This window comes from Protopterus annectens, chromosome 5.part0, assembly GCF_019279795.1.
Source record: "Protopterus annectens isolate FY-2018-M chromosome 5.part0, PAN1.0, whole genome shotgun sequence".
Classification (NCBI taxonomy): Eukaryota; Metazoa; Chordata; order Ceratodontiformes; family Protopteridae; genus Protopterus; species Protopterus annectens.
Genome location: NC_056735.1, coordinates 174,673,528 through 174,699,939, shown reverse-complemented (window position 1 = coordinate 174,699,939; position 26,412 = coordinate 174,673,528). Strand labels below are relative to the sequence as shown.

General features: G+C 38.8%; 1 protein-coding gene across 1 annotated transcript in view; it reads left to right on the top strand.

The window, feature by feature from the left end:
• The window catches only part of DEUP1 (deuterosome assembly protein 1), a 427,064-nt gene that overhangs the window by 265,988 nt on the left and 134,664 nt on the right, over positions 1-26,412 (top strand). The window contains exon 7 of the mRNA XM_044071821.1: positions 24,114-24,259. Coding sequence (XP_043927756.1) covers positions 24,114-24,259 — 146 coding nt within the window. The remainder of the gene's footprint in view (positions 1-24,113; positions 24,260-26,412) is intronic.

The window sequence follows — 26,412 nt, the reverse complement described above, 5'->3', positions numbered from 1 at the left end:
TTTAAAACCTTCTACCTGTGGCTGTTTTGTGTAGAGATAAGCTTAGAGTACATTGCATATTTATAGAGGTTATTGTAATAGGCCACTCTAAAGTAAGCCTTGACTGTTAGTCATACTACCATTGGATAATAATATTGCACAATAATAATTGGACACCCTTTTAAGGGCCTTTTTGTAGCTGATATTATTAACTGGGTGGTGGCAGTAATTAGTACCGTATAGTCTGGGTAAAGGGGCACAGCTGGAGAATCTATGTCAGCCTTTCCCAGGAGTGTCTGTGAAGTTGCATAAATACTTATGTCAAAGTGTGTGTGTGTTGTGTCAGCTACTTGGCAGGGACACAAAGCACTGGTTGGACAGAGAGGGTACTGGAGGTTCTAGCTTGCCCAGTTAGGCTGAGACCTGGACCCTATAGCTGTGCCAGTGGGGAGTCTTATTGGAGACCTGGTGAGCAAGGGAGCAGCCAGCCCCAGACTGACTGTGATCTCTGTATGCACTTAAGGGAAATTGTACTTTACTGTGTGTATTAGTTAACCTTTTCTCTTCTATGAGATGACCTCCCTGGTGTTAGTGGGTGAGGATTGAGGCTCCTTGATTGCTGGGCCAGGGCATGGTCGTCACAATTCACTTCTCAAATTTCCAAGCAGAGAGCCAATAACTTTGGCTATCAAAGTTTGGAGACATTTGCAAACTGGGGACTGTTGGGTCACCCAATGACACATAAACCCACCAGAATGAACTCACCCTAGTAAACTCTTGGGGTACTACATACAGGCCAAACTTAATGCTTAAAGTTTAGTATCATCACTTTTGCTAGACAGCTCCTCCTGTCATCATACTGTCTAGACAACACACCTCTACAAAATAAAAATGTAGTTAGGGACCTAAGTATTTAGGTTGATAGCTTCCACTCTTGACCATCATGTAACAATGGTTGTCAGGAAATCTTTTTATTTAGGTCAGCTAATTTCCAAAGAAATATCATCATGTCATCCGCTTGCACAAAGGTGGTATCACTACTGACCCTGGAAACTATTGCCCCATTAGCTTGACAAGTCTGATCTGTAAAGCTATGGATCATATTATTATGGATCTCATAAACAAGGACATAGGCAATCTCCAAACACTTGACCCCACCCAATTCAGATTTGTCAGGGGTAGATCTTGCCTACTGAACCTAGATGACTTCTTTGAGACTGTCACCAAGGCCCTGGATGAGGGAAAGTCAGTACATACAGCTTACCTTGACCTGGTGAAGGCCTTTGACACAATCCCCCACTCAGGCATCATCAAAAAGCTAATACAACTTGGTGTTAATCCCTATCTTGTCAGATGGGTGGCCAACTGGCTCACAGATCCACAACCTTAAGAAAGGCACCACCACCTCCAACAGCAGACCTGTCAATAGTGGTGTTCCCCAAGGATCTATCCTGGGACCCCTACTGTTGGCATCTACTTCTCAGAGGTCCAGGCAAAGACAAAGGGCCTGTGGCTGATCAAGTTTGTGGATGGCTGTAAGTTGGGTGCTGTCATTGACTCCCCAAATGATGATAATATACTGCAAGTGCATCTCACAGCTACAAATAACTGGTGCCAAAGTCATGACCTTAAGTTAAACGCAAAAAAATGTATTATCATGCCATTTGGCAAAATCATGGCCCCTACTGATTACCACATCAATGGTAACCTCCTAAGCACACAACCCATGGTGAAAGACCTGGATACTCAGGTTGGCAATAATCCCACATTCGACCATCATGTGGCGGCAGTAATCAGAAAAGCCTTTTACCTGGTTCATCTCATAAGTAAAGGGATTGCATTCAGAAAAAAGGAGGTTATTACCTCTTTGTACTCCTCCCTCATTAATTCTATAATTGAGTATAACGCCCCATTTGGTATGTACTTCTCCAAATACCTGCACCAACTGGAAAGGCCACAGAAATACCTCACAAAGAGAATCCATGGCCTCTAACACCTGTCCTATGCAGACAGGCTCAAATCACTATCACTTTACTTGGTGTTATACAGATTGCTACGAGGTGATTTGTGTCTCGCCTACAAGGCAATATCAAACCCTGCTCTACTAGAGATGCTCCATATCCGTAAGTCTAACTCCTCATGCCTTACCCACTTGATAGGCCTAAATCTAATATGTGACATCAACAAAACCTGTTGGAGAGACAGGTTTGTTTCCCAGAGGCTGCCCTGTCTCTGGAATAAGCTTCTTATACATGTCAAACAGAGTACCTCGCTGAACCTCTTCAAGTGCTACCTTGATGAGTGGATGAGAAACCACAAATTTGTCCCGGGGTTCCACCTTTGTCCCTCATTGACAGTGGGTGACAGGTGCTGACTGACGTTTCTTTTTTTGGGGATAAACTTTCAGCTAGGCTTGTAAGGGCCCCTGGGCCATTAGCCTAGTAATCTCCTATGATCTTATGATCATCAAGGTTTAAAGAGATAATCAGTCCCTTATATTCAGAATTACAAAAAAATATATATATATAGAATTTTTAATGGTAAAACGATAACTAGGATAAGTGCTTTCAAGCCAAAGCTCATCAGATTCATAAACCCAAAAAATTATCTCCTCACGTAAAAAGTCTAGACAACCAATGAAAATAGTCAGTTCAGACAACACTCACTAAAATCTAAAAACAATAGGTCAATTACACATCAAATGGAAGAATAAAAATCAAGACTGTGGTCTACACCCCCTTAACACCAGTTTCAATGGCAACACTACATTCAAGCCAGGAATCCGATCTGCTTGCAAGTTAGCTATCCATCTGACTTCACTCAGTTCAGTCTGTAGGCATAGATCACCATCCCTTATACTAACCTGTTGAACATATAAAACCATGAAGACAAAGGAATGATCTGGATAAGACATAACATATGCTAGTCCATTATGAGATGTCCTCAACCGCATATCTCTCACGTGTTGTAAAATACATTCCTTCAACATGCGGTTGGTCTTACCCACATAAAAAGAAGTACATTTCAAACACTTAGCTAAGTAAATGAAATTCTTCATCCGACAATCAGTATATACATTTAGCCTGTAGATCCATTTGTTCACTGGATGTTGAGAGGAGTTAGAAGTATCAATGTAACAGCACCCCTTACAGCTTCTACATGGGAAAGTACCAACCCTACAAGACTTGATCACACCAGAAGTAGAAGTATACATAAACAAATCTTTACAAAGCAATTGTTTCAGATTCAAAGCATCCTTATAACTGAAAGACAGAGTTGAACCCACTATAGCCCGGATTTTGTCATCTAAGTACAAAATCTACCGGTTACTTCAGATTACCCCACAAATCCTATGAATGTCACTGTTATATTTCATGACAATCCTTGGGTGTCCAGCTCTCTTCTTTGTCGAACGAGGTGAGGAGTCCTCTTTTATTTGTAGAATAAAAGCAACAGGGTCAGTGGACTTATTATAGTTTCCCTGCTTAAACCCTGGCTTACCTCTTGTCTGTCTCAATAGTTGATGGGTAGTCATCACTTTCTCAGTATCCTGGTTGGAAAAACCTTGCTCCTTAAAACAGGTCAATAAACCATCAACTTCTCAGGTATACATATCAGTCTAGAAGTCCGCATGACCTGACCTTTCATCAAATTCCCAAAGATGTGTTGTGGTGCATACTGTCACTCATCAGCAAACTGTTCCTCCAACAAAGTTGGTGATATGTTACAGTCTGAAGACAGATATCCTTGTCTTTATATACTTTGACATCTAAATAGTCTATTTCTCTATGGGGAAAATGAACTGTAAAGCCAAGAAAGCTGGTACTATCTTCCAAGTAAGACACAAATTTGAAAAGTTGTTCTGTGGTTCCCACCCAGAGAATAAAGACGTCATCCACAAACCTCTTATAAAATCACAAGAAGTCTTTCCAGTGGTTATTTTCATTATACAGAAACTGGTCCTCCCAATATGCTAACACCAAGTTAGCAAAGGTGTCAGCACAGGCTGTCCCCATGACAACATCCCATCTTTGCCAATAATAACGTTTACCAAACAGAAAAATGTTATTCTCAAGAATCAACTTAAGGAAGGTGCAAATCAGAAATACTAATGACAGATCACACAAGCAATTTTTTTGTTAGAAATTCCCTAATGGCCATAATACCATAGTCATTGGGTATAACTGTGAACAGACTGATCACATACAAGGTACCAAACATGAAATTCGATGCATTCTATATGGAGTCCATATAGACTGATAGAGAATCTAAAAAAACAGCTGTATCCTTCAAGACAGCAGGAGCAAATTATAGCATTGGGCTTGCTCTCCACCAACATAGACATACATTCCATAATCCATCCTCTCCCTGATACTGTTGGTCTGAGGGGTGGATTACTGCTATCTTTGTGCACTTTTGGTAGCCCTTTGATCACTGGTACAACCAGCTCTTCAAACTTCACAAAATTATAGATCTCCTTAGAGATCTTCCATGTCGTGAACAGTTCCTTTAAAGTCTGATCAACATCAGCTATGATAAGTCTAACTTTCTGAGTAGTTATATCCCAGTAAGTGCTCGTATCCTGAAGCATTGATAGCATTTTCTGCTCATAGAACTGAGAATCCATCACTACTATTGCCCCACCTTTACCTGCTGGCCTGATAACAATGTTACTATTTAAAGTAAGTTCCTTAAGAGCTGGGGATTCTCCATAAGTTAAATTGTAAAAGCCCTGGTGTTTACTGGAATGTACAATGTTAACAATTTCAAATTCACAGGTTTTAATAAACATGTCCACTACCGGATGAAATGTGGGCACAAATGTGTTAGGCTTATTTAAAGTAGACATATCTCTAGTGCAACTATCAGTCATCCCAAATACACTTTTCAGCATTACATTATGGCCAAAAAGTCTTAAATCAGTAGAAATCTCATGTAACCTAGGGGGTTGTGCAGGTATATAAGTCAAACCCTTATTCAAAACCTTCATTTTTTCTTCACTTAAAGACACAATCAGACAGGTTTATAACAAGTGAATTGATTAAGTAGTCACCATCCTTCGTTTTCTCCCCCTGCTGTTTGATCTGTCCCTTTGATAGGGGTTTGGCCTTCACAGGGACTGGGTGGACAGGAAAATCCAAACCATTGGTAAACACTGATCATATCCAGCTTATTATATGTTTGAGACATGGCTGCTAAGAAATTCACCTCAAGAGCAAAGTTCAAGAGGCAAATCTTGGCATCTATGTCTCAAACACATAAAAGGTTATGATTGGAGATCTAATCATAATTCTTTGTAGTACGTGGAATTTTATCTGCTCCATATATTACTACTTACAGGAGAAAAACAATCGCTAAGCGTTTTGTCATCTTTCGGAGCTGCAAATCACTAAGTGAGTGCTGTCAAAAAGACAGTGCTAGAGATTCTGTTATGTTAGAAAAAGTCAGGGACACATTACCAGCACAGACAGCAGGCAGAAACAAATGAGTTTTTTATTCTGCCACTGTTGTTTGCTGGACAGAACTAGAAGATTTAACTGCCTAGCACAATACCCAAACGTAACAACTGAAGCAGGGAGATCTAATCTCACACTATAGAAGTGCTTAACTGATTTGTCTTTTTCCAGATATTGGAACATAATCAGTACTCTCCATGCAGTATAGTGTTTACATACTAAGTTGTCCTGATTTGGCTTATTCTGCAAAAATCTGGACCGTTGAAAGGTATGTTTGCTATGGTAGGGGGAAGTATAGACCTCTGCAGTGGGGTGTGAAGAGAGGATGCAGTCTGCTGTAAAAATACTTAAAACTCTTTTCATTCAGTTCTGCTGTGCTTTAGAATTTATAATCCTAACTTTTTCATAGTCTGCATTTCACATATTCACATCAAGTACCAGGATTTTACCATTTCTGATTCACGCTTTCTATTTCTTGTGTTTTGCTGTAAAATTGCCCTATCCCATTTTAAAACCAATAAAGCATTTATCCATTACATTGCTTGGTGGGGGGTGTCAGTGGCAACTGGTCAGTTACTAGAATCCTAAATTACACCAAAACTGAAAAATAAGAAAGGCTTCCCCAAGTAGGGGTGACACAGTGATTAGCATTGTTGCCTCACAGTGCTTGGTTCTCAAGTTTAGTTCTCAGCTGGGGTAACATCTATAGGGAGTTTGACATTCTCCTGTGTTGATGTGGGTTTTCTGTGGTTGTTTCAGTTTCCTGCCACATCCCTGTGACATGCTATAGGTGAACTACTGTTCCTCCAAATAGCTTGTAGGTATACATTAGACCCAGATTAGGTCTGATAAAGTTTGGTTTGTGTACCTTACGAAAGCGCTAACATTGTGATTTTTACTGAGTGTTTTTGCAGTAAACGACATGGTCCTTATTTTCAGCTGTGTGGTTTTTGTTTTATTTTCCGCAGCAGAGAGTCCAAAAACTAAATTTCTGTCCAAAGGGGAATTTAAAATCTCATTTTGTACATCTTTAAGGAGGTTCTGAAAACACAACCAGGCAATCCTCCTCAACACAGTACCACTAGTAACAGCCCTGTGTGTAGTACCTACAGAGTTATATACATACTTTAAACAATGAGTGAGTGGTGACCGGAGAAAATAAATAGAGATTTTTCTTTATAGGAGGGAACTGCAAATAAAACATTCCTCATACTTTAGTAAATGAACCTGGGATTTCAACATTTTAAAAATTAAAGTTGCAGAAGTATACACTATTTTCCCAAAACTTATCAACTGTTTTATCATCTTTGTCTGAAGAGGAAAGATTAGAATAAAAAAAATGCTTGGCAACAGCTGGAGTAACTAAGGTTATAGCTCCTGGGTCAGGTCTGGGATGAGTGTATAAAAATGTGAAAGACTGAGAAACATTGTACATTCTATTTGTTTTTTATGTGCAGCAGGCTGGCTATCAGGAAAGTCATGGGCTATGACAAACACATCCTCCAGTGTTAAAAGCACTGGGGGATAGGTGGAGGTTTTTAGAATACCAGTTTCAACAGCTCATAATATTTTCTGAGGGACTGAGAAATGTCAGTGTTCTCCTAATGAGAACACAGGCACATTTTTTTCCAACAAGCATCTTTATTAAATTTTCACTCATGACATAGGCAATCTTACATTTATACAAATGAAAAATAAACAACATGACACCACTTTAGTTGCAAACAGTATACATCACAGACACCATTGAAACAACTGTAGTTGCAAACATTATACATCACTTATAATGTATCCAGTCATTGTCAGCTAAGCATTATATGGCTCATTCAAATCCTGCCTCTTAAACCTCATTCCTGCTCTGCATATATTGTTCCCACAATTCCCATTTTTTCCTATGTAGTTTGCTCCCTCCCTTTCCTAAAGATCCCAATTCCCTTTGTTTTATCTCTGTTACTATATTCACTATTTCTAGTAAAGTTGGTCTAGACTTTGATTTCCATTTTCTAGCAATTGCTTTTTTGGCAGCCACCATAATTAGACTCAGCAAGGCTTTACTATGTCTAGGCAATTCCAATTCTGTATTATAACTCAAAAAAATTCTCTCTCAACCTAATCCAATCTGCTCACCCAGCATCCCCAACAGAACGGTCTGCAGGGAATCCCTAAAGTCTGCCAGCAAATTACACTCCCAAAATATGTGCTCCCAGCCAGCTCTTTCTTGCCCGTCACACCTCCAACACTTGCTATCCACCTGAGAAAAAATTCTTTGGCGTCTGCTTGGGGTATTCTTATACAAATGTAAGCACTTCCAGGCAAAGATTCATAAACTTCTAAACTTTATTGCATATTTGGGAGATATACATATAGCCTCCCATTGTCTCTTTGTGAATTGCTTATCCAATCTCTCTTCCCAATCCTTTCTAAGCTCCTCTGATTGATTCTTATAATTATCATGCAGTATTTTATATGCTTTACTAATTATTCATTTTTTAATGGCAGCTTCTGTTCTAGATTCTATTAAAACTCTACAGTGCTGGTCTTTCATTCAGGAGCCCCCTATTTCTTTCTCTTTGCCTATACTCTGATATCAATCCTTGATAGGGAAAGCAATCTCTAACCTGCAGTCCAAATAAATTATTGGCCTCTTCCTATTCTATTAACCTTTCTCTTTCAAGTAATTTGCTCCTGATACCTTGGTTCCTTTACCAGTTTTCTCCAATAAATTCCAGCCCCCTCTTGCCTATTATCTGTATCCTGACCACAGTCATCCCTATCTGCAAAATCTCTTTTCTCCATTCTCATGCTGGTTTGGTTCTTAGAAAAATCCCTGCTATTTTATGAATATAACACTCTATATAGTTTCTGTTGTTCTCCCTAAAGGACAACCGCGCCCTCAGACTCAAAAAAACATATTAATTTCATCATGGTTTGATGTTTCCTACATTTTAATAGCACTCTGAGACTATTTGAGCTTTTTAGATATTTTTAGATGTAATTTCTGACTCTGACCACATGGGGTCTGGCATATTGAAAAAATTCAGACTGTTTACTCTGCCTCTAAGTATCCCAGAATGCATTATTTGTCTCCAAAAATTGCATCAGATCTGCCACGTTTTGCCTTAAGCTGCTGTCACTTCATTGACTTAACAGGCATTCACTGCAGTCTTAAAATCCCCTACTTTTGGTTAAAATGTTATCCTTTTTCAATGACCACTTAAAATACAAGCAGTGCAAATGCTACAGAACAGAACTGAAAGGTGCATTTTCTAACTCTTTCATCTTAGAAATGCTAAATTGCTTTCTTTTGTGAAGGCTGAAATCTAACTCTTCAAGGAATCTCCCCTCCCACTTCACACCTACCTTCCCTAGCTGTCAAAGAGCGAAGGGTAATTTGACCCATTATCTGCATGTGATTGACAGCTCGTCACAGCAAGTGACCAGAGTAATGTACTGTTTGCTTGTCAGCCTTTTCCTCCTTACAGTGGGAGACTTTTTGTTGCACTACTCCTGTCAAATTTAAAACTAAGCTATATAGCACTGGCAATAATCCCTGCTTTGCAAAGCAATCTGCCACTTATTTTCCCTTCCTGTTTAAATAGCTAACAAATGATGCACTATAAACTTGAAATATTTTAGACTTGCATGACAGCACCCACATGCTTTTTTGAGTCAATATTTTAAAAAAATTATGGTAGTGCATACACATGAACACACACACTGCTTTACTTCTACAGTGATTTAGATTTTATTTTTACATTTTATAGCAGTGTGCTAACCAAGCAGAGAAATCTGGTTCAAAAGCAAGGATAAATTGATCCTGAAATACCTATGAACCTCAGCGCAAGAAATTAGGACAAAGCCATACATAGAAGTGGGACAAAGGCACAAACGGAAAAGCGCAGTCCGGGTCTGAACTGTCTGCAAACAGCTACAGTTAACTTTGAGTATGTGTCTACCTGTTTGAGCCAATATTAATTTTCCCCTGAGAGCACTCTGCTTTGGCGTGTAAGCAGCCCCTCCACCACACACACACACACACACACACACACACACACACACACACACACACACACACACACACATTCCACTTTCTCTTATTCCTTCTGTTAGCAAATAGTATCCGCCATAACTCATCAATACTGTGTGTTTGTAAATTTAAACTATGACCACAGTAGCCTACTGATACAAGGTTATCCTGTTTTTCCACCTGAGAAATTAAGAAATGACCGTTTCAGAACAGTCCTTGGTCAATTGTGATTGTTTCTTAACACATACTTGCCTTTGCTTTGTGATTGTTTCCAGCCCCCTCATACGAGCAACTAACAGGGTCTCTACCGCTTTGCTCCCCACCCTGCCCCCTATTCCCTCCCCAGCACAGTGGTCCCACCTTTATTGGACTCAAAACCCTCCCATCTTTCCAATAGCCAACCACAGCGCAAACCCAACACTACCTCCTCCATCTTCTCACTACTATCACAGCTCCTCAACTAACATGTACCAGCATACCTTAACTATGCTCACTGCATGCACTCTCTTTGCATATCTTACATCCTACTAAAGCTCCATCATTCCCCCACTCAACCACTACCACTGTACTACTACTCACACCACCACTCATGTCTCACCCACACTCAACTCCCCTCCCACCAGCTCAAGAACCATCCCTATGCACCCCACATATTCTACCAACTATATTACTCAAACATAAAGCAGCCCTACAACTTAACATAGCAACCCTCGCACCATACCTAGTACCCACAGAGCACAATCATAAAGTTTCCCTTATAAACAAACACATTCAAAAACTGAGAAAACTAATAATCTCATGCATATCAAAACTAGCCCTAAGTGGAGACATCCACCCCAACCAATTATTGCCCCGTAGCTATTCTCTCCCCACTCTCCAGAATACTAGAGAGATGCATACACTCTCCGGTCTCAGACTACCTCCTTACTAACAACCTCCTTTCCAGTACTCAGCATGGTTTCTGACCAAACCATAGCACCACCACTGCCTTACTCTCCTTTACTAACACTATCCTTCAGCATAAAAACAATGGCTATCTCTCCTCTGCTACTTTCCTAGACCTATCTAAAGCAATTGACATGGTCCCACACAAACAACTTATCCCTGTCCTCAATAACCTATCCTTCTCACAATCAGTCACCAACTGGTTTCAGATTTACCTGTCTGACCGCCAACAATCCGTTATATGACAGAATGACATCTCCTCAACTACCTGTCTCCATAGGGGTTCCCCAAGGATCCATCCTTGGACCCCTACTCTTCTCTGTTTACACCAATAATCTAGCCTCTGCCACCAAACATGGCACACTCATACAATATGCAGATGACTCAACCATCATCTGCTTAGCCCAGTCCCTACCGAAACTGCAAAAAGTCACACAGGAAGCCTTTTCCTCTGTTGAAACATGGTTATCCGATGCCCAATTAATACTCAACCCAAACAAAACTAAACTACTCATCTTCCAACCCACCAAACATACTCAAAACAACTCTCACTTTAACATCACAGCAAAAGACAACACCATTATATACCCAACTGAACACACCAAAATGCTAGGAGTGGAAACAGAAAATAAACTAATATTTGACATTCACATATCCATGACCATAAAAAGTCCACAAAAACTAGGAGCATTATACAGAAAGAGCAATTTCTCACCAAAGCAGCAAAGATTTCAATAGCAAATTCCACCTTATCTCCACCCTACTTTATGCCTCTCAATATATACCAACCTAAGGCAATGTGGTCTAAACAAGCTAGAGACCTGCTACAACAAAATCGCCAAAAGCCACAGGGGCATCCTACCGTAGTCACCACTGTCTCTCACTTGCTGAACTGGGCTGGCTTGAACTCCCTCACCTGCTTCAGTGGTATCAACTCTCACTCGCCCACAAACTAGTAAACCATCCACTAAATGTCCCATCCCTCCAGAATCTACTCCAACCCTAATCGCACCACCAGACCACTAAGATCCAGCAACAAAAATCACTTGCAGATCACTAAAGCCAATAACTCTGCTGGTGAAGCACTATTCTCTTGCGCCATAGCCAAATTATGGAACTAACTCCCACCCACAATTACCTCCGTACCATCATGCACCCACTTCAAAATTTTATTAAAAGCGCAACTAAAAACATGCTGGCTATGCCCTTGCAACTCCCAGTCTAATATCATCCACCCCATCCAACCACTACCTTTCTTTCCACTCCACTAACTACCTTGATTATAGCAAGCTCAGATGCTCATAAGCCTAATACTTATTATACAGCAGGAACTTCTCATTGTAACATTTGTTAATGTCTGTTATGTACTTCACAGATAAAGATTCTATTTGTCATTGATGTACTATGTTCTTCATCTGTAAATATGTTGTAAGTAAGTGCTATGTTAAATTGTTAATCATTATAATCCAATGTAACTACTGTCTATTTTACTGTGGTGCTTTTCTCCCGGCCTCGTTGAAAATAGACCTACGTCCAGTCTGACACTTCCGGTCAACAAATATAAATAAATAAATAAAATAAATAAATAAGTAGAAGTAGGATTATTGCTCCTATCAAATTAGGAAAGATTATGAAATAGTAGGTCTTGCATTAGTATGAATTTTCAAAAGGGTATGAAATCTGAAACTTAAATGTCTGTCATTGATTTCATTCTTCAGTCTCTAATGATTTGGCAGCAATTGTCCCAAAAAAAAAAAAAAAAATTTGATTCAAAAAGATAATAGCCACATAATACAGCTGGTAACCTGTCAAAGAAGGGGCTCCTTTTAATATTAGTACTACTAACTTGAGCATCTGACAAAATAAAAAACATGCATTTATGAAATGAAAGTTATCCCTAACTGGATTATTACAGTTAATGGTAAACCCTCCATGTTTTCTTCCAAAATAGCAATTTCTGGGAGGGATTATTAGGGAAGAGCAACATTTTGAGCCAAGTTCAGGGACAGTTGAGAGGTTGGGATATGCCTAATTCTAAAAAAGCAATTTATTTGCATGTACCTAGCAACCTGTTAATGCAGGAAATCTGGACAAGGCAAAATATATGTGGGGGGACATCAAAACAGTACAAAAAATTGATCTTGTATAAACTGAGAGAGCTGATCGAATAACAGGTCTTGCTTTAGCATGCATTTTTCTGAAGGTTATGAAGGCTGAAACTCAGTGTCTCATTTAGTGACTTTATTCCGAAAGAGTTTGACTGAAAACCACAAAAATTGAGACTAACAATCCAAAAATAAGAAGCCTTACTTGCAGTCACACACACTCTTGCCTCATTGCTTGCAGTCACACACACACACACACACACACACTCTTGCCCCCTTGCTTGCAGTCACACACACACACTCCTGCCCCCTTGCTTGCAGTCACACACACGCACTCTTGCCCCCTTGCTTGTAGTCACACGCACTTACCTTGCTTGCAGTCCCGCACACACACTCTTGCCCCCTTGCTTGCAGTCACACACTCTTGCCCCCTTGCTTGCAGTCACACACTCTTGCCCCCTTGCTTGCAGTCACACACACACACACACACACTCACTATTGCCCCCTTGCTTGCAGTCACACAGACATGCACACTATTGCCCCCTTGCTTGCAGTCACACACACACGCACACACTTGCCCCCTTGCGGACACACACACACACACACACACACACACACACACACACACACACACACACACACACTTGCCCCCTTGCGGACACACACACACACACTTCGACCTTGCTTGCAGTCAGAATCTGGACATTGCAACAGCACTGAAACAGACATTCAAAGATAACACATGTAGCCAGTGGCAGTCTAAGTTTCACTTTCAGTTAGTGATATTTTAAAATTCTCAGACCCTTTGCACACGAGAAATGCACATGTTGTTGAATACACCTTCCTGATTGTATATAATTATATTCCTTGTACAATGCAGTCCAGTTTTAGTGGGTGTTTTATATTTACTGTTTCAAACATTTTTCCTGAAAACAGTGCAACAAAATGCATGCACCAATAATGACAATACTGCCCAATTCTGAATATTTCCATCACAAGTGTAGTCAGACTTCTACAGTCCACCAGTATCAGTACATACGCACAATTTCTGAAGCAGTAAACGTCCTGTAAATAATTCCACGTTAAAGCAATTTGTAACTAATGAAGCGGTTGCTGCTAGCCAAAAATTAGATGTCATGTCATCAACAAATAATGCCATAGTTGCCCTTTTTGAATAATTTACTTATCTTACACAAGAACAATAAGCTGGTAATACTGCAGTAGGGAATGGATGACAATCTTCTTCACCAGAAAGGAGTGCATCATCCACCCCATTTGCAATGCAGTACAGTTTCACAAATGCATCTATGTGAGTAGAAACCACAGCCTTCTGCATCAAAAGCAAACAACCTGTTGTGATATTAGCAAAGCAAGCAGACATAAGCAGCACTAATAATTGTTGCAGCCCTTCATCTCTCAGCTCCCTGTAAAATCTACTCAATCAGTTGTATCTATGAACTTCACAGCACAAGAAATCTTGAAAGAGGCAAAATTTCCCCCTTGCTTGCAGTCACACACACACACACACACACTTGGCCCTTGCTTGCAGTCTCACACACATTTGCCCCCTTGTTTACAGTCTCATACACTTGCCCCTTGCTTGCAGTCTCACACACACACTTGCCCCTTGCTTGTAATCTCACACACACACTTGCCCCTTGCTTGCAGTCTCACACACACACTTGCCCCTTGCTTGCAGTCTCACACACACACTTGCCCCCTTGCTTGCAGTCTCACACACACACAATTGCCCCTTGCTTGCAGTCTCACACACACACAATTGCCCCCTTGCTTGCAGTCTCACACACACACAATTGCCCCCTTGCTTGCAGTCAAACACACACACACAATTGCCCCCTTGCTTATGGGTCAAACACACAATTGCCCCTTGCTTGTGTGTCACACACACAATTGCCCCCTTGCTTGCGGTCACACACACACACACTTGCCCCCTTGCTTTTAGGTCACATACACACACACACACACACACACTTGCCGCTTGCTTGCATTCACACACACACACACACACACACACACACACACACACACACACACACACTTGCCCCTTGCTGTATCCTATGGACATTAGAAGGCCTCCAGCTGAAGGCACTACATATGTTACCTGTATTTTTTAGCAAGTTCCTCCTCCTATTTTATTTCTTCTCACTCAGAGCCCTACCATGATAGTGCTATCCCTGGCCACAAAAAAAATGGTTGCAAGGCATGTACTTCACTACCAGAAAACTGAGATCAGAAAAGCTTACCAGCCTTAGAGATTTTATCAGACTTTGCTTCTCAGTGGCTTGTGTGCTATACTCACTCACAAAATGTTATATTAACAGGCAGAATATCACTTTGCAGACTAAAGAAATAGTATTTTGTCTACCAAACTTTATAACAAAGTCAAAAAAATATATGCCATGCTGATTCCATTAATTCAATAGGAACTGGCAGCAACTCTCACTCAAGGCATGCTGCTTAGCAACTTTACAATGACTAAGCTGCTGTGCTTGTACAAGCAGCAAAATTCCTCATTTCCTTTCCCATCTATCTTCTATTTCTCTCTTTATTTCTTACGTTTTCATTAATTTAAAACAAAACAACACGCAGGCTCAAAGAATATGATAGCAACCGTGACATTAATCTTACAAGAACCTGCGCTCTATGTGTAACTGAGCATTGTGAAGTGTCTGAGGCTACTTCTAAACTATGGACACATACTGATGGACAAAATGTTGAACCTCTATATTGCCTACATCACTGTATATTTACCTGCTATAATAATCTTACATGGGAACCCAGAAATGCACTTAGCTTAGTTGCATGAAACAAGTATAGCTGCGGAAACCACCCCTGGACTACTACCACTCTCTTGCTGACCATTCACAAGTATGTTTACAGGCTGCAGAATTGCTCAATAAATAAGTTTTATGCCTAATGGCTCCAGCGTCCACATTAAAATAATTTCATTACCCAGCTAACGGGGAAAAAGTATTATTCAGCTGTGGCAAAGTTTCAAGCAGGTAGCAGGTTTAATGGCACACACACTAAAATGGAGCAAGCACACTAGCATAACAAATAAACGGAGCAAGCCCAGCAGCATAACCAATAAAACGGATTACTAATATTAAAAAAAATAAATAAAAAACATGACAAGACCGAAACGCGGAGCTCAACAACAGAAACAAACAGCTGAAAACATTACAAAACATCTGCAGCATGCAATCACGAAGCACGAGGCATCAACAAACTAAAGAAAACCAAATACAGCTACAAATACAGCAAGGTTTTAAAAAAAAAAACACACCAGCAACCACAATCGCGAAGCACAAGGCATCAACTAAAGAAAACCAAATATAGCTGCAAATACAGCATAGTTTTTAAAAAACACCAGCAAGCAACTAAAACACTAGACAGTAATACAATTACTACAACCAGCAATACACTTACTTCAGAAGGAAACCCAAAGGCAGCAAGCACAGAAACACAGGCTGACTCAAGAATACAAAAGACGCCAGCATTAAACATAACCAGGGAAATATAAACCCTGGATCAAAACGAAAATAAGTAGGCTAAGCTAAAAATGCAGCTGCGAAAGGGAAGCACGTGGCACCCTTACAAACAGAAAAAGATTAACTCCGCTAATGTGCAATTAAAAACTTGGGAGGACACAATATAAGGGCTAGGGAGGCATAGAAACAGGGACAGATTGCATTTAGGATACACTATTAAGAAGTAATAAGTAATAAGACTTACCTTACTTATGAAGTAGCAAAACGCTGGTGAAGAAGAAGTGCTTCACATGAATAGAGTCGACCAGATTTGCTAACACAGAAAAGGAGTTCCACACAGCACCTAGTCCATTTATTAGGTTAACAGTGGGCTGGGAAAGGCAGTGTTGACATCACAATGTGGGAGGATCACAGGGATTCTGTACAGCATGCAAATAAGGCAGTGTTTACGTCACTTTGGGGAAAGAAACCTCCCAGGATCTTCAGCAAGAGCTATGGCAGATGTGACATCATTATTTAAGAGACGACTAGACAGTTTTCATCTTGGTTTTAAAAATGAAAGTCAAACAGTACGGAAAAGTATGAAGCCTAAGCAGTAAAAGAGAATAGTGGATTTTTTTTTAAAGCTGCGGTTATGTTTTTTTGAGGCTGTATCACATAACAGGATTTTAGAGAGACATCAGGTAGAGATATTTGATTTGATATCCCGTTGTTTTCCTTTAAGAGTCTGCATCCAAAATCCCAATCTCTCCTTATTTCTTGAGCTTCCTCCCTGTATCAGCATCATTCCTTTCCACTTTCAATTATAGTTTTCTGCTTGTTTTATGTACAAGAGCCTTAAATGTGTTGCTCTAAAATACCCCTTCAAATTGGGTAATCATAGTCTGTCTTGTTCTATTGGAAGAATCAACTTATCCCACTTGACCCTTGCTGTCTTCTCTTCCCAAATCCTTCAACTCTTTTTAATTGCTATCCACAGCTTCTCATATGGTTGATAAAATATGCCTGACCTGTGTATAAGACTAAAGGGCCTAAAAACATTTTAATGGCTTGTATCTTAGTATCCATATCCATATAACAAAACTTCCGGTCTCTCAATTTTTGTATTATCTTCTGTTTAGTCTCTTCCCACATATCCTTAGCTGCCACAACAGTGTCATTTCTAATCCATACTCCTAAATACTTCATTTTATCATGTCCCTATAAATATAGATATTGTTGGACCAATTTATCGCTATTGCCTTTGTTTTAGCTTAATTAATTTTGTATCCCAAGAAGATTTGAAACTGTCTTAAAATGTTCCACAACACCGTAATGTCCTTTTCTGGTTTTGTCATGTATAAAATAATATCATCTGCAAATAGATCCAGCTTTTCCTGACTACCATACCAATTATATCCTTGAAATTCTGAATCCCTTATTTTCTTTGCCAGTGATTCTAAATATAATGCAAACAAAGGGAAAGGCGGACAACCCTGCCTGGTTCCTCTACTCAAGTAGAAATTATCAGAGAGGACCCCACCCACCTTAATTTGCACCTCAGATCCCTCATATATTCTTCTACTCAACATTATAATTGTATCAGAGAAAGCAAATGCTTCCATTACCCTCCTCATGGTGCCCCAGTCTACTCTGTCAAAATCTTTCTCTGCATCAAGACCCACCAATAAAAGTGGTATTTTCTTATATTCTGCTTCCCTCTGGATCATCATTGTCCTGTTAATATTGTCAAATGTTTGCCTCCCCTCCACAAAACCACACTGATCCAGATCTCAATTTTAGTACCACTTTTGCCATTTTTAGCCGTTATAGACATAAACACTCATGGTTTAGTATTGAAATGGGCCTGTATGAAGCTGGATCTGATGGTTCTTTACCCACTTTAGATATTACCATTACCACCGCCTTCTTCCAGGATCCTGGTACTTCTCCCCTTCTTAAAATACTGTTAAAATCTTCCAGATCTTTACCAGTTTTTCCCTCCTAACTACCAAACTTCCACAGGAATACCATCTATTCCTGGGGACTTTCCTGTAGATTGGTTATATATAGCCATTTTTATCTCATCTCTTCCTATCCTGTTAGTAATTGAGCCTCATTTACCTCTAACCTTGGCATATTTAATTCTTCCATAAACATTTCCATTTGTACCTTTTCTTGATTTCCATATTTCTCTGCTTTGTACAAACTGATAAAATTTCCGAAATATTTCTAATACTTTTACAAGGTCTGTTGTTATCTTGCTTGTTATAGGGTCCCTAAGCTTGGTGACAGCCCTTTCCACTTTCTGTTGCCTGAGTTGTGTTAAAAGTTTTGTGCTCTGGAATTATTATCAAAAGCAGTTGCTTAACAGCAATCTTTCTAAACTTGTGCATATTGTCGAAGTAATCCCTCATTTTCTGTTAGCATTTTGCACTTGCTCCTTTTCTTGTTCTGAGAGATTCCCCCTATTTTGCAATACTTTATCATTTGTCAATCCCTCTAAATAATTCTTGTTACTGTTTAACCATATCTCTCTTTCTTTATTTTCACTCTAGTTTTAAACTCCACTTTAATTTTATCCCACTCCCTGTGTTTTCAGAAGAAAATTTTATCTTCTTTAGTACCTCCTGAAATAATTCCAAAACCCATTCCTTGAATTCCTTTCTTTTCAACTGATAAGTGGGAAAGCACCAGTGTGTCATTTTTATTTCATTACCTTGCCTTTTTATTTTACTTATTATTGATGCATGATCTGAAATAGTTATTGGGTGCATTTCAAGACCTTCAGTTAAGTGCAAATGTTCCTGTGAGATGTAAAATCTATTTAGCCTTGCCCAGTTTTTGTATCTTGGTGAGTAATGCGTAAATTCACTCCGAACTCCTAGTACTGAATTCACATATTCCATGTCAAACATTTTCGTAAATTTCTTCAAAAATCTGCCCTCCTTTGTTATATTTCCCTACTACGCCCCCAGACACATCTTCACTGTTGCAAACCAAATTCCAGTCTCCACCTACAAGTAATATTCCTTGCTGAAAGCTGATTATTTTCCCCATAATTTTCTTAAGCTCCATTACATCAGTTTTAGGGGGGATTTAAATGGCATGCCAGTGTAATCCCCCTCCCTAGTCAGTAACCCCTTAGTACTATGCATCTTTCATTATTATCTTTTTTCCTCTTCTATCACTATTGGTACTTGCAATTAATATAAGTACTCCTCTATTCCTTTGCCCCAGATATTCCCCTGAATAACCATCCTGAAAACCTTTCTTTATCAAATTCACATATTCAGTTATTTCCAGGTGTGTTTCCTGTAGCACAGCTATTTGCATTGTACATTATTTTAATATAATTCACTACTCTTTCTTTTTTATGTTTATCTGTAAGACCATTCAGATTGAAAGACATTACAGAAAGCATAATTTTCTTATATAGTTTTTACTACCACTTTTTATGTATAGCTGCTGTTTTGTTTAATGTCTAGTTCCAACTTTTATGTTACATGTATATACTGTCCATCAGGTTGGTCTTTTATACAGTTGTTTTTTGTTATATCCACTTGTGCCTATGCCACATCTTACATTATGTTTTTTTGAAAGCCCTTAAACAGAACAAACACTCCCCCAAAAACCCTCCTAAAACCTATTAACTTAATAACAACACACAAAATTATGTACATCTTCAAATATTGAAGTTTTTGCTTCCTAATAAGAACCTAAGTTCTAAGATGATAGTTATGCAGACAGGCTAAAGTTAACCAAAAATAAAGGTTTATCATGCTAAGATGCATGACAGTCTGTGCTATTAGTAAGTGCTATTTGATTTTGTATGTCTTTATGGCTTTCCCATTTGACTAAACACCTGAATGCTTTCAGTAATCACTTTCTCCAAACCATTTCTCTTTATCAAATTGTCTTCTAGTGACATGCAAACCAGACACAAAACTACTAAGGATACCTTGTGCCTTACAATATTCAATATTCTTTTTCATTTACATGCTTTGTAATAAATTTGTTACTGGATAACTCCTAGACTTTTAAGCATGGAAAAAGCACACTGATTTTTCTCGTCATACTCTCTTAACCAGACGCTTCCTCTCTCCCCCATCTCCTCCCCTCCTTGTTTTTTCTTTTTTTTTCTTCATTGCAGTGCCTACATTTCTTAAAACCAAACAAAGAAAAACAGAGAAGGGTGAAAAGAAAAAAAAAAACAGAAGCACCTGTTTATAGAAATATTCCCATGCATTTTAAACTGTGAAAACTTTACTTCAGGTTTAATTGGTTTTGCATTATCTTTAAAGCTGTCACACCCGGAAAAACACCTGATTGTTTTCATACAACATGTCATAGCCAGTTTCTCTATTCTTTTTTTTCTTTTCCCTCAGCCAATCCCCTTCCACCAGAATGTCTTCCAGTTTCTCTTTATCAGATTGTCTCCATGGAAGCATGAAGACCAGCTGCAGAAATGCTACTTAGTATACTTACATGCAACTGCTAGAAAAAAAAAAATTATCATGTCTTTCTAACAAGGCTCCCTTTTTTTGTTTTTTTTTTGTTTGTTTTTTGATCATTGCATTTGCCTATATTTCTCAAAACCGTACAAGAAAAAAAAGAGAAGAGGGGAGAAAAAGAAAAACAACACCTATTTACAATCCCCATTACACTTAAAAATAGCATGCAAAGAAAACCATGCACCACAAATACAGTACTATTAAGCTATAAAGTATTTTCTTTACTACAGTTAGCATTCTCCCCTCTCTTCCCCTCCCCAAATTATTTTTCTGAACATTAAAGACATGAAGTAGGACATATACTTTTGAGTCCCCCGCACATCAAACACATTTTGAAAAAGTCCAATATTTCCAGATTTTCTTGTTCTATCATATGTCACAAATATAATTATTGCATTGCAATCCCACATTAAGTTACTGATTTTATTACTGTTCTTCTCCATCACCCAAATCCTGTCTCAGCTTCATTTCCAATGTACTCTTAATTCTTCTAGTCAGTGCTCATGCTTCTCTTCCTTCTCTCCAACATTTTCTGTTGAAATACTAGAAACGGTTTCACAGGTACATTTTGTCTGTGGTCTTTATTGCCAGAAGAACAAGAAGCAGAATCTTCTTCTGTGTCACAACTCAATTTTTGTTGGACAGACTTTTGTATTTCCTATTTAGCATGTATTTCATCAAAAAATTATTTTATCCCTCCAGAGAAGAATACCTTAAAGACAGCTGGATACAGCAGTTTGAATCTCACACCTGCGTCTCGACATTTTCTGAATAGTGGAATGAATTTACTTCTCTTTTGCCTGGTGTACAATGAATAATCATTCTCCACAAATACTGCTATCTCCCACTTTTAGTATTTTGTCCTTCTTCTACAGTTTTGTTAGAATCAACTCCTTCTGCTGGTAGGATTGCATCCTTACTACTATAGGTCTAGGTTGCTTTCTTATGACTAGGTTTGAAGCATAGGTATGATGTGCCCATTCAACTAACAGTTCCTGCTGTGGAATACCAGTCCAGTTGCTTATTTGTGCTTTTATAAAATTAATGCAGTCTGTTCCTTCCAGCTTCTCAAGTATAGCTGAAAATCTTGGGTTTCCCTGCGTACTCTGTCTTCTAATTCTGTTATGTTTCAAAACATCTCTTCCTGAGCAGTCTCATATTCAGCCAGCCTTTTCTTCTTTTCAATCTCTAATTTTTGCAGCTTTATCATCTCATCTGAATATCTGTTTAAAGATTCTTCCATTTGTTCCAGCCTTTTATTGTTAGTGTTGATGTAATCTATCAGTGTTTTGTTTATTTTAACCAGGTCTGTATGCAGTTGTCTTATATCTTCCTGTAGGTTATTGGAAGTCATGTCTGAAGGCTGTATTACTTTTTGCTGAACAACTGCAGAACTCTACCCTGGCAGTGTTTCTTCCTCACTTTTTGTAGCTGATTTTTTTCCAGGTCTTCTGTATTTCTTAATTCCTGGCATCCAGGCAGTGTACTTACTAGCCAGTTACTGAAATTTACCCATAAACACAAGTCTACTGGCCTTCTCTGCTGAGTTTCTGTTTTCACACTGGGAGAGCTAGAAACAAGCTGTTACCCAGTGTGCAGCCATCTTGAAACAAAAACACTGGCGCACTGTGGTAATAGTCCCAGAAAAAAAGAATCCCACACTGAGAGATTCAGATACCATGCTGTCCTCTGAGTGTGAATCAGAAATCTGAGAAAAAATGCATCTGTCTCATCACATTCCTTTCTAGATTCATTTTCTTGAATCTCTTCAGAAAAAGAGGAACCCCTTTTTCTTTTACTAGAAACCACCTGATAAGATGAGTCAGGAGACCCTGAGGCAGATGTAATAAACTACTCATGCCCACTGGAACTGGTGCATGATGATAAATGTTTAGTTTTCTCTTTCTTTTTGACAGGAAGGTTAATGAAAATATGATTATTAATGGCAGTAGCAGCTTCCCAAGGAATGGCACAACATTCTGGCTAAGATGGGGCATTTTCCCTGCCCCTTATCCCAAGACCAACAAGTGTGTCTCTCCCTTGTCCTATGACGGTCCCCAACAGCTGCAGATGACATAGCTTACCCTGGTCCATAGTGGCTGTATAGTCAGCACCATAAAAAAGTTGAGTGGAGCCACCCACCTACAGCCAAGGCAAATTGCTAGCCTGCTGTGGTGGCAAATGCCATTAAGTTAACTTTTTTTTTTTTTTTTTGTGGATAAAAGAAGGACTGACCATAGGACTAGTAGTTTGTTCTATGGTCAAGCCAAAAATTATGCTCCTTTCCCAGGGAAACTAAGCAACACAAACTGGCAAAATATAAAATATAGTTTAAAGTAACTTTTCTTGGTTAAAACAGAGCTCTAATACACTTTTCATCCCTAAAAAGTAATTAAAACATAGAGGTCTCCTTGTGAGATGAAAGCGCTTATGGATTTACTTTGATGTGGTTTTAATGTGTCTTTATTAAATTTTCCTATTTTCCATGGTCGGAGTCCATTCAGTTTTAATACTATTATTTTCTCAGTTCTTGGTTGACACCACTCAAGCTCAAGCTGACTAACAGTTTGGCCATATGGAAGGTGCCCTGAAGCTTTAACAGCTCTCCAACTGTTATAACCTCTGCAGGATATAACCTATATAGCTTACGCTACTGCAGCAGTGATCCATATGATGCACATTCTGCAGGTGTGATTAGTAGTGGTTTGGAGTTGATTGAGATTCTTTTCTTTATTTATTTTATTTTTTTTTTATTTTATTTTTTTTTGAGGAAAATGTTGTATGGGACAGCATATTTAAGTCCTGGGAGATGGACAGTTTTGCCTATGGCTGTACAATATTGGGAAGACAAGAAGTGTAGAATTTTTCGTATCCAAAAAAGTATTTTTACCCTTGATTATTTCAGTGTGATGTTGGGAGTTGAGGAAGGGGTGTAGTGAGACACAACGATACATGAAGGATTCAAAGTTTTTGATTGTGTCTTTATTGCTGATAGCAATGTCCCAGTTTGAGGTGATTTTTTTGAATCTTTGGCAGGGTTTTTTTTTTTTTTTTTTGCAGTTCAGAATTTGTTCTGGTTAAGCCAATGTGAGATATTTGAGAGGTCAGTTTGTAGGATGTTTGAAATGTTTGATGTGGTAGACCCTAATCAATAGATAATCATGCTAACTGTATAGCGTAGCATGGTTGAACTAGATTAAGCAGGTAAGTGGAGAATGTATTAATGAATGATTGAATTAGTTATGTCCCATGTAGCAGTCCCCTTCAAAAAGTCTTTGTCTGTCATTTAAGAGTATACAGTCATGATAATGGATGCTGAGTCATTGATGCAGTAATGTCATTGGTCTAGGCTTTGGCACATTATTGTTCAGGTATTGAAGAAGGCCTCTCTACCCACCTCCTTCCTTGACTAAGCTGAGAGGAGAGTGAAATGCAACTTGCTAAACAGATGATACTGTCTTCAGAAGCACCAGTGCTGGTTAGTACAGCTAAGCGAAGATTTAGAAAGGAATTGTACTAGAATGGAAATGCAAAATAAATCAAAAATGTAGGTAACATACTTATAGCTCTTTATTTCTCCTTAATTTTATACACAGAATTTAGAGTTGGAACTGTCAGAACAAAAAATTGAACTGCAGTCTCGTGATGACCTGCTGAAAGTGACTGAACAAGAGCATGCAGAACTGAGAAATCAAATTGCAAAAATGAAAGCAGCCAGCACAGAGCAAGAATGTGCACTGAGGTAATTTTTCTGAGTTTTCATGTAGGCATGCACATATGCACTATAGTACTTTTGAAAAGATGTAAAAGAGGAAACTAAGCAGAAATATCTTACAGTGTAGCAGACATACTGCCATAGCAATATAACTTAGCTGAGAATAAATGACGTGAATGGCATTATGATATTCTTCCTGCAGCTCTAAGGTGAATTTCTATAACCTCTTTTTTTCTGTATTGCATCACTGGAGTAGATCTTCTTCAGAGAGGACTCTTACAACAGTATAACAACTGCACTTAAAGTCATTAACATCACTCATAATCCAACCTCTCTTTTCAAGCTGTCCAATGTTCCTTCTGCAAGAATACCTGCATAACTCTTCTGCTCCACTGATTTCATTTGGCACATGCCTAGTATAAAACCATCATTACTACAAGGCATCCTTGGTTATTCTTAGTGCTGCAAAACCATTAGCCATTTGACTGCATTTTTATATTCAGTAATAATTTCTAAGTTGCTCTGATGTGATGCTCTTTAACAGATCTAAAATATGTATTCATGGGATATTACATCAAACAGCCATTCTTCCTAATTTGTAAATCATAATTCACCTAAAAAATAAACATTATTTGTGGAGGACAAGACCTCCACACCAACTATGTATGAAAGTGTACAGTCTGAACACCTACTTATGTATTCTAACTCTGAAGTTGAAGATACCATTTGAACTCATTTTCTTTAATCAAATGTCACTCTACCTACAGTTAGATTAGCAATGTTTTTATTCTCAATAGGCTAGAAAGGTTTGTTGCAGCTAATAACAGACACTCGTTTTTTCAACAAGGAATTAAAAAAATAAAATAAAATAGCATGCAGTCAGTAATACAACTGGAGTGGTGTCCTCCATAGAATTCATCAGTAAATAGTGTCAGATTGCTAAAAGAGCGCACATGATATAGGTTTAAGTAGATGCATGCTGTGATTTCATAATTCTCAGGTTCTCATGGTGAATAATAATCCAGCTGAACTGTGAGAAAAAAATCTTCAAGGAAGGACAAAGATAATCACAAAAGAAAGGGACAGTTTTCCAAAACAGAAGAGAAGGACCTTAGCACAGCACCTCATTTGCAGTAAAAGAGTGACAGATAGCATTACAACAGAAACAAAAATATGCTTCATATTATTTGTAGTAATACAGCCTCTCAATGCTAACATCAGCTGCAAGAAGTGGAAGGGGAAAGAGGTCCTTCTGCTTGCCTACAAGGGAAAGTCACAGTTATGCATACTGGCTGGTTTATGGTGGAGAATAGTAATGCCTTCAGGTGGCAAAAGTATCGCCCAACAGCATACAGTAGATCTCCATTAAGCATTAGAATAAAATGAATACTGAAATCCACAGTACAAAAGTTCTGTGTTGAAAAGAAGTTATGCATCATTTGCTTTCATTGCAAACTTACCAAGATTAAGTCAAGAAGAAACAGAATGAATTGCTAGAAACTTCCACAGTTGAAAGGCTTATAATTTAGTGCCAAATTTATCTTTAAAGCAGTTGTGATAATATTAATAAAATAATTACAGTGTGAGTAAAGTAAGGGAGTTGTTGTTTGTCTACTTAGTCAAGGTTCTGGTGGCTATGGAATTTTCTGAATTGCTCACTGTCTAGGAAGTAGTATATGTAATTGTCTGTGACATACAGATCTTTGGCAGGACTGCAGACAAAATGGTTGACAGTATATTGAGGTCAAAATCTTAGCAGTTCAGTTTTTAGAACAGTACCATAAAGGATTACAGGAGAAGGTACACAGAACAGAGTAATCTGGAGTACTTTGAGGTGGTCTGAAATTATTTTATTTTTTACATCTCCTACATAATCTAGCCAATAGTTCTTTAACCTGAACCCATTTGGCTCTTTCATTCCACCACTGGAAGGGACAAAGCACATGCCTATTCATTCCCAGAAGTGGGTGAGTGCCCTGTGGCCCATTCATTCCCTGATGGGCTTGAGCACCCTATCATCATCGTCCCCAAAAGGGGAGGGAGTTAGGTGTCAGGGAGGAGGCCAACTTGCCAGACATCTATGCTTCCCTCTCAATCCTAACCCCAACCCCCACCCAGTGTTTGGTGGCTCATGTACATGTCACTGCACAAAAACGGTCACATGCTTTTTCACACATGCA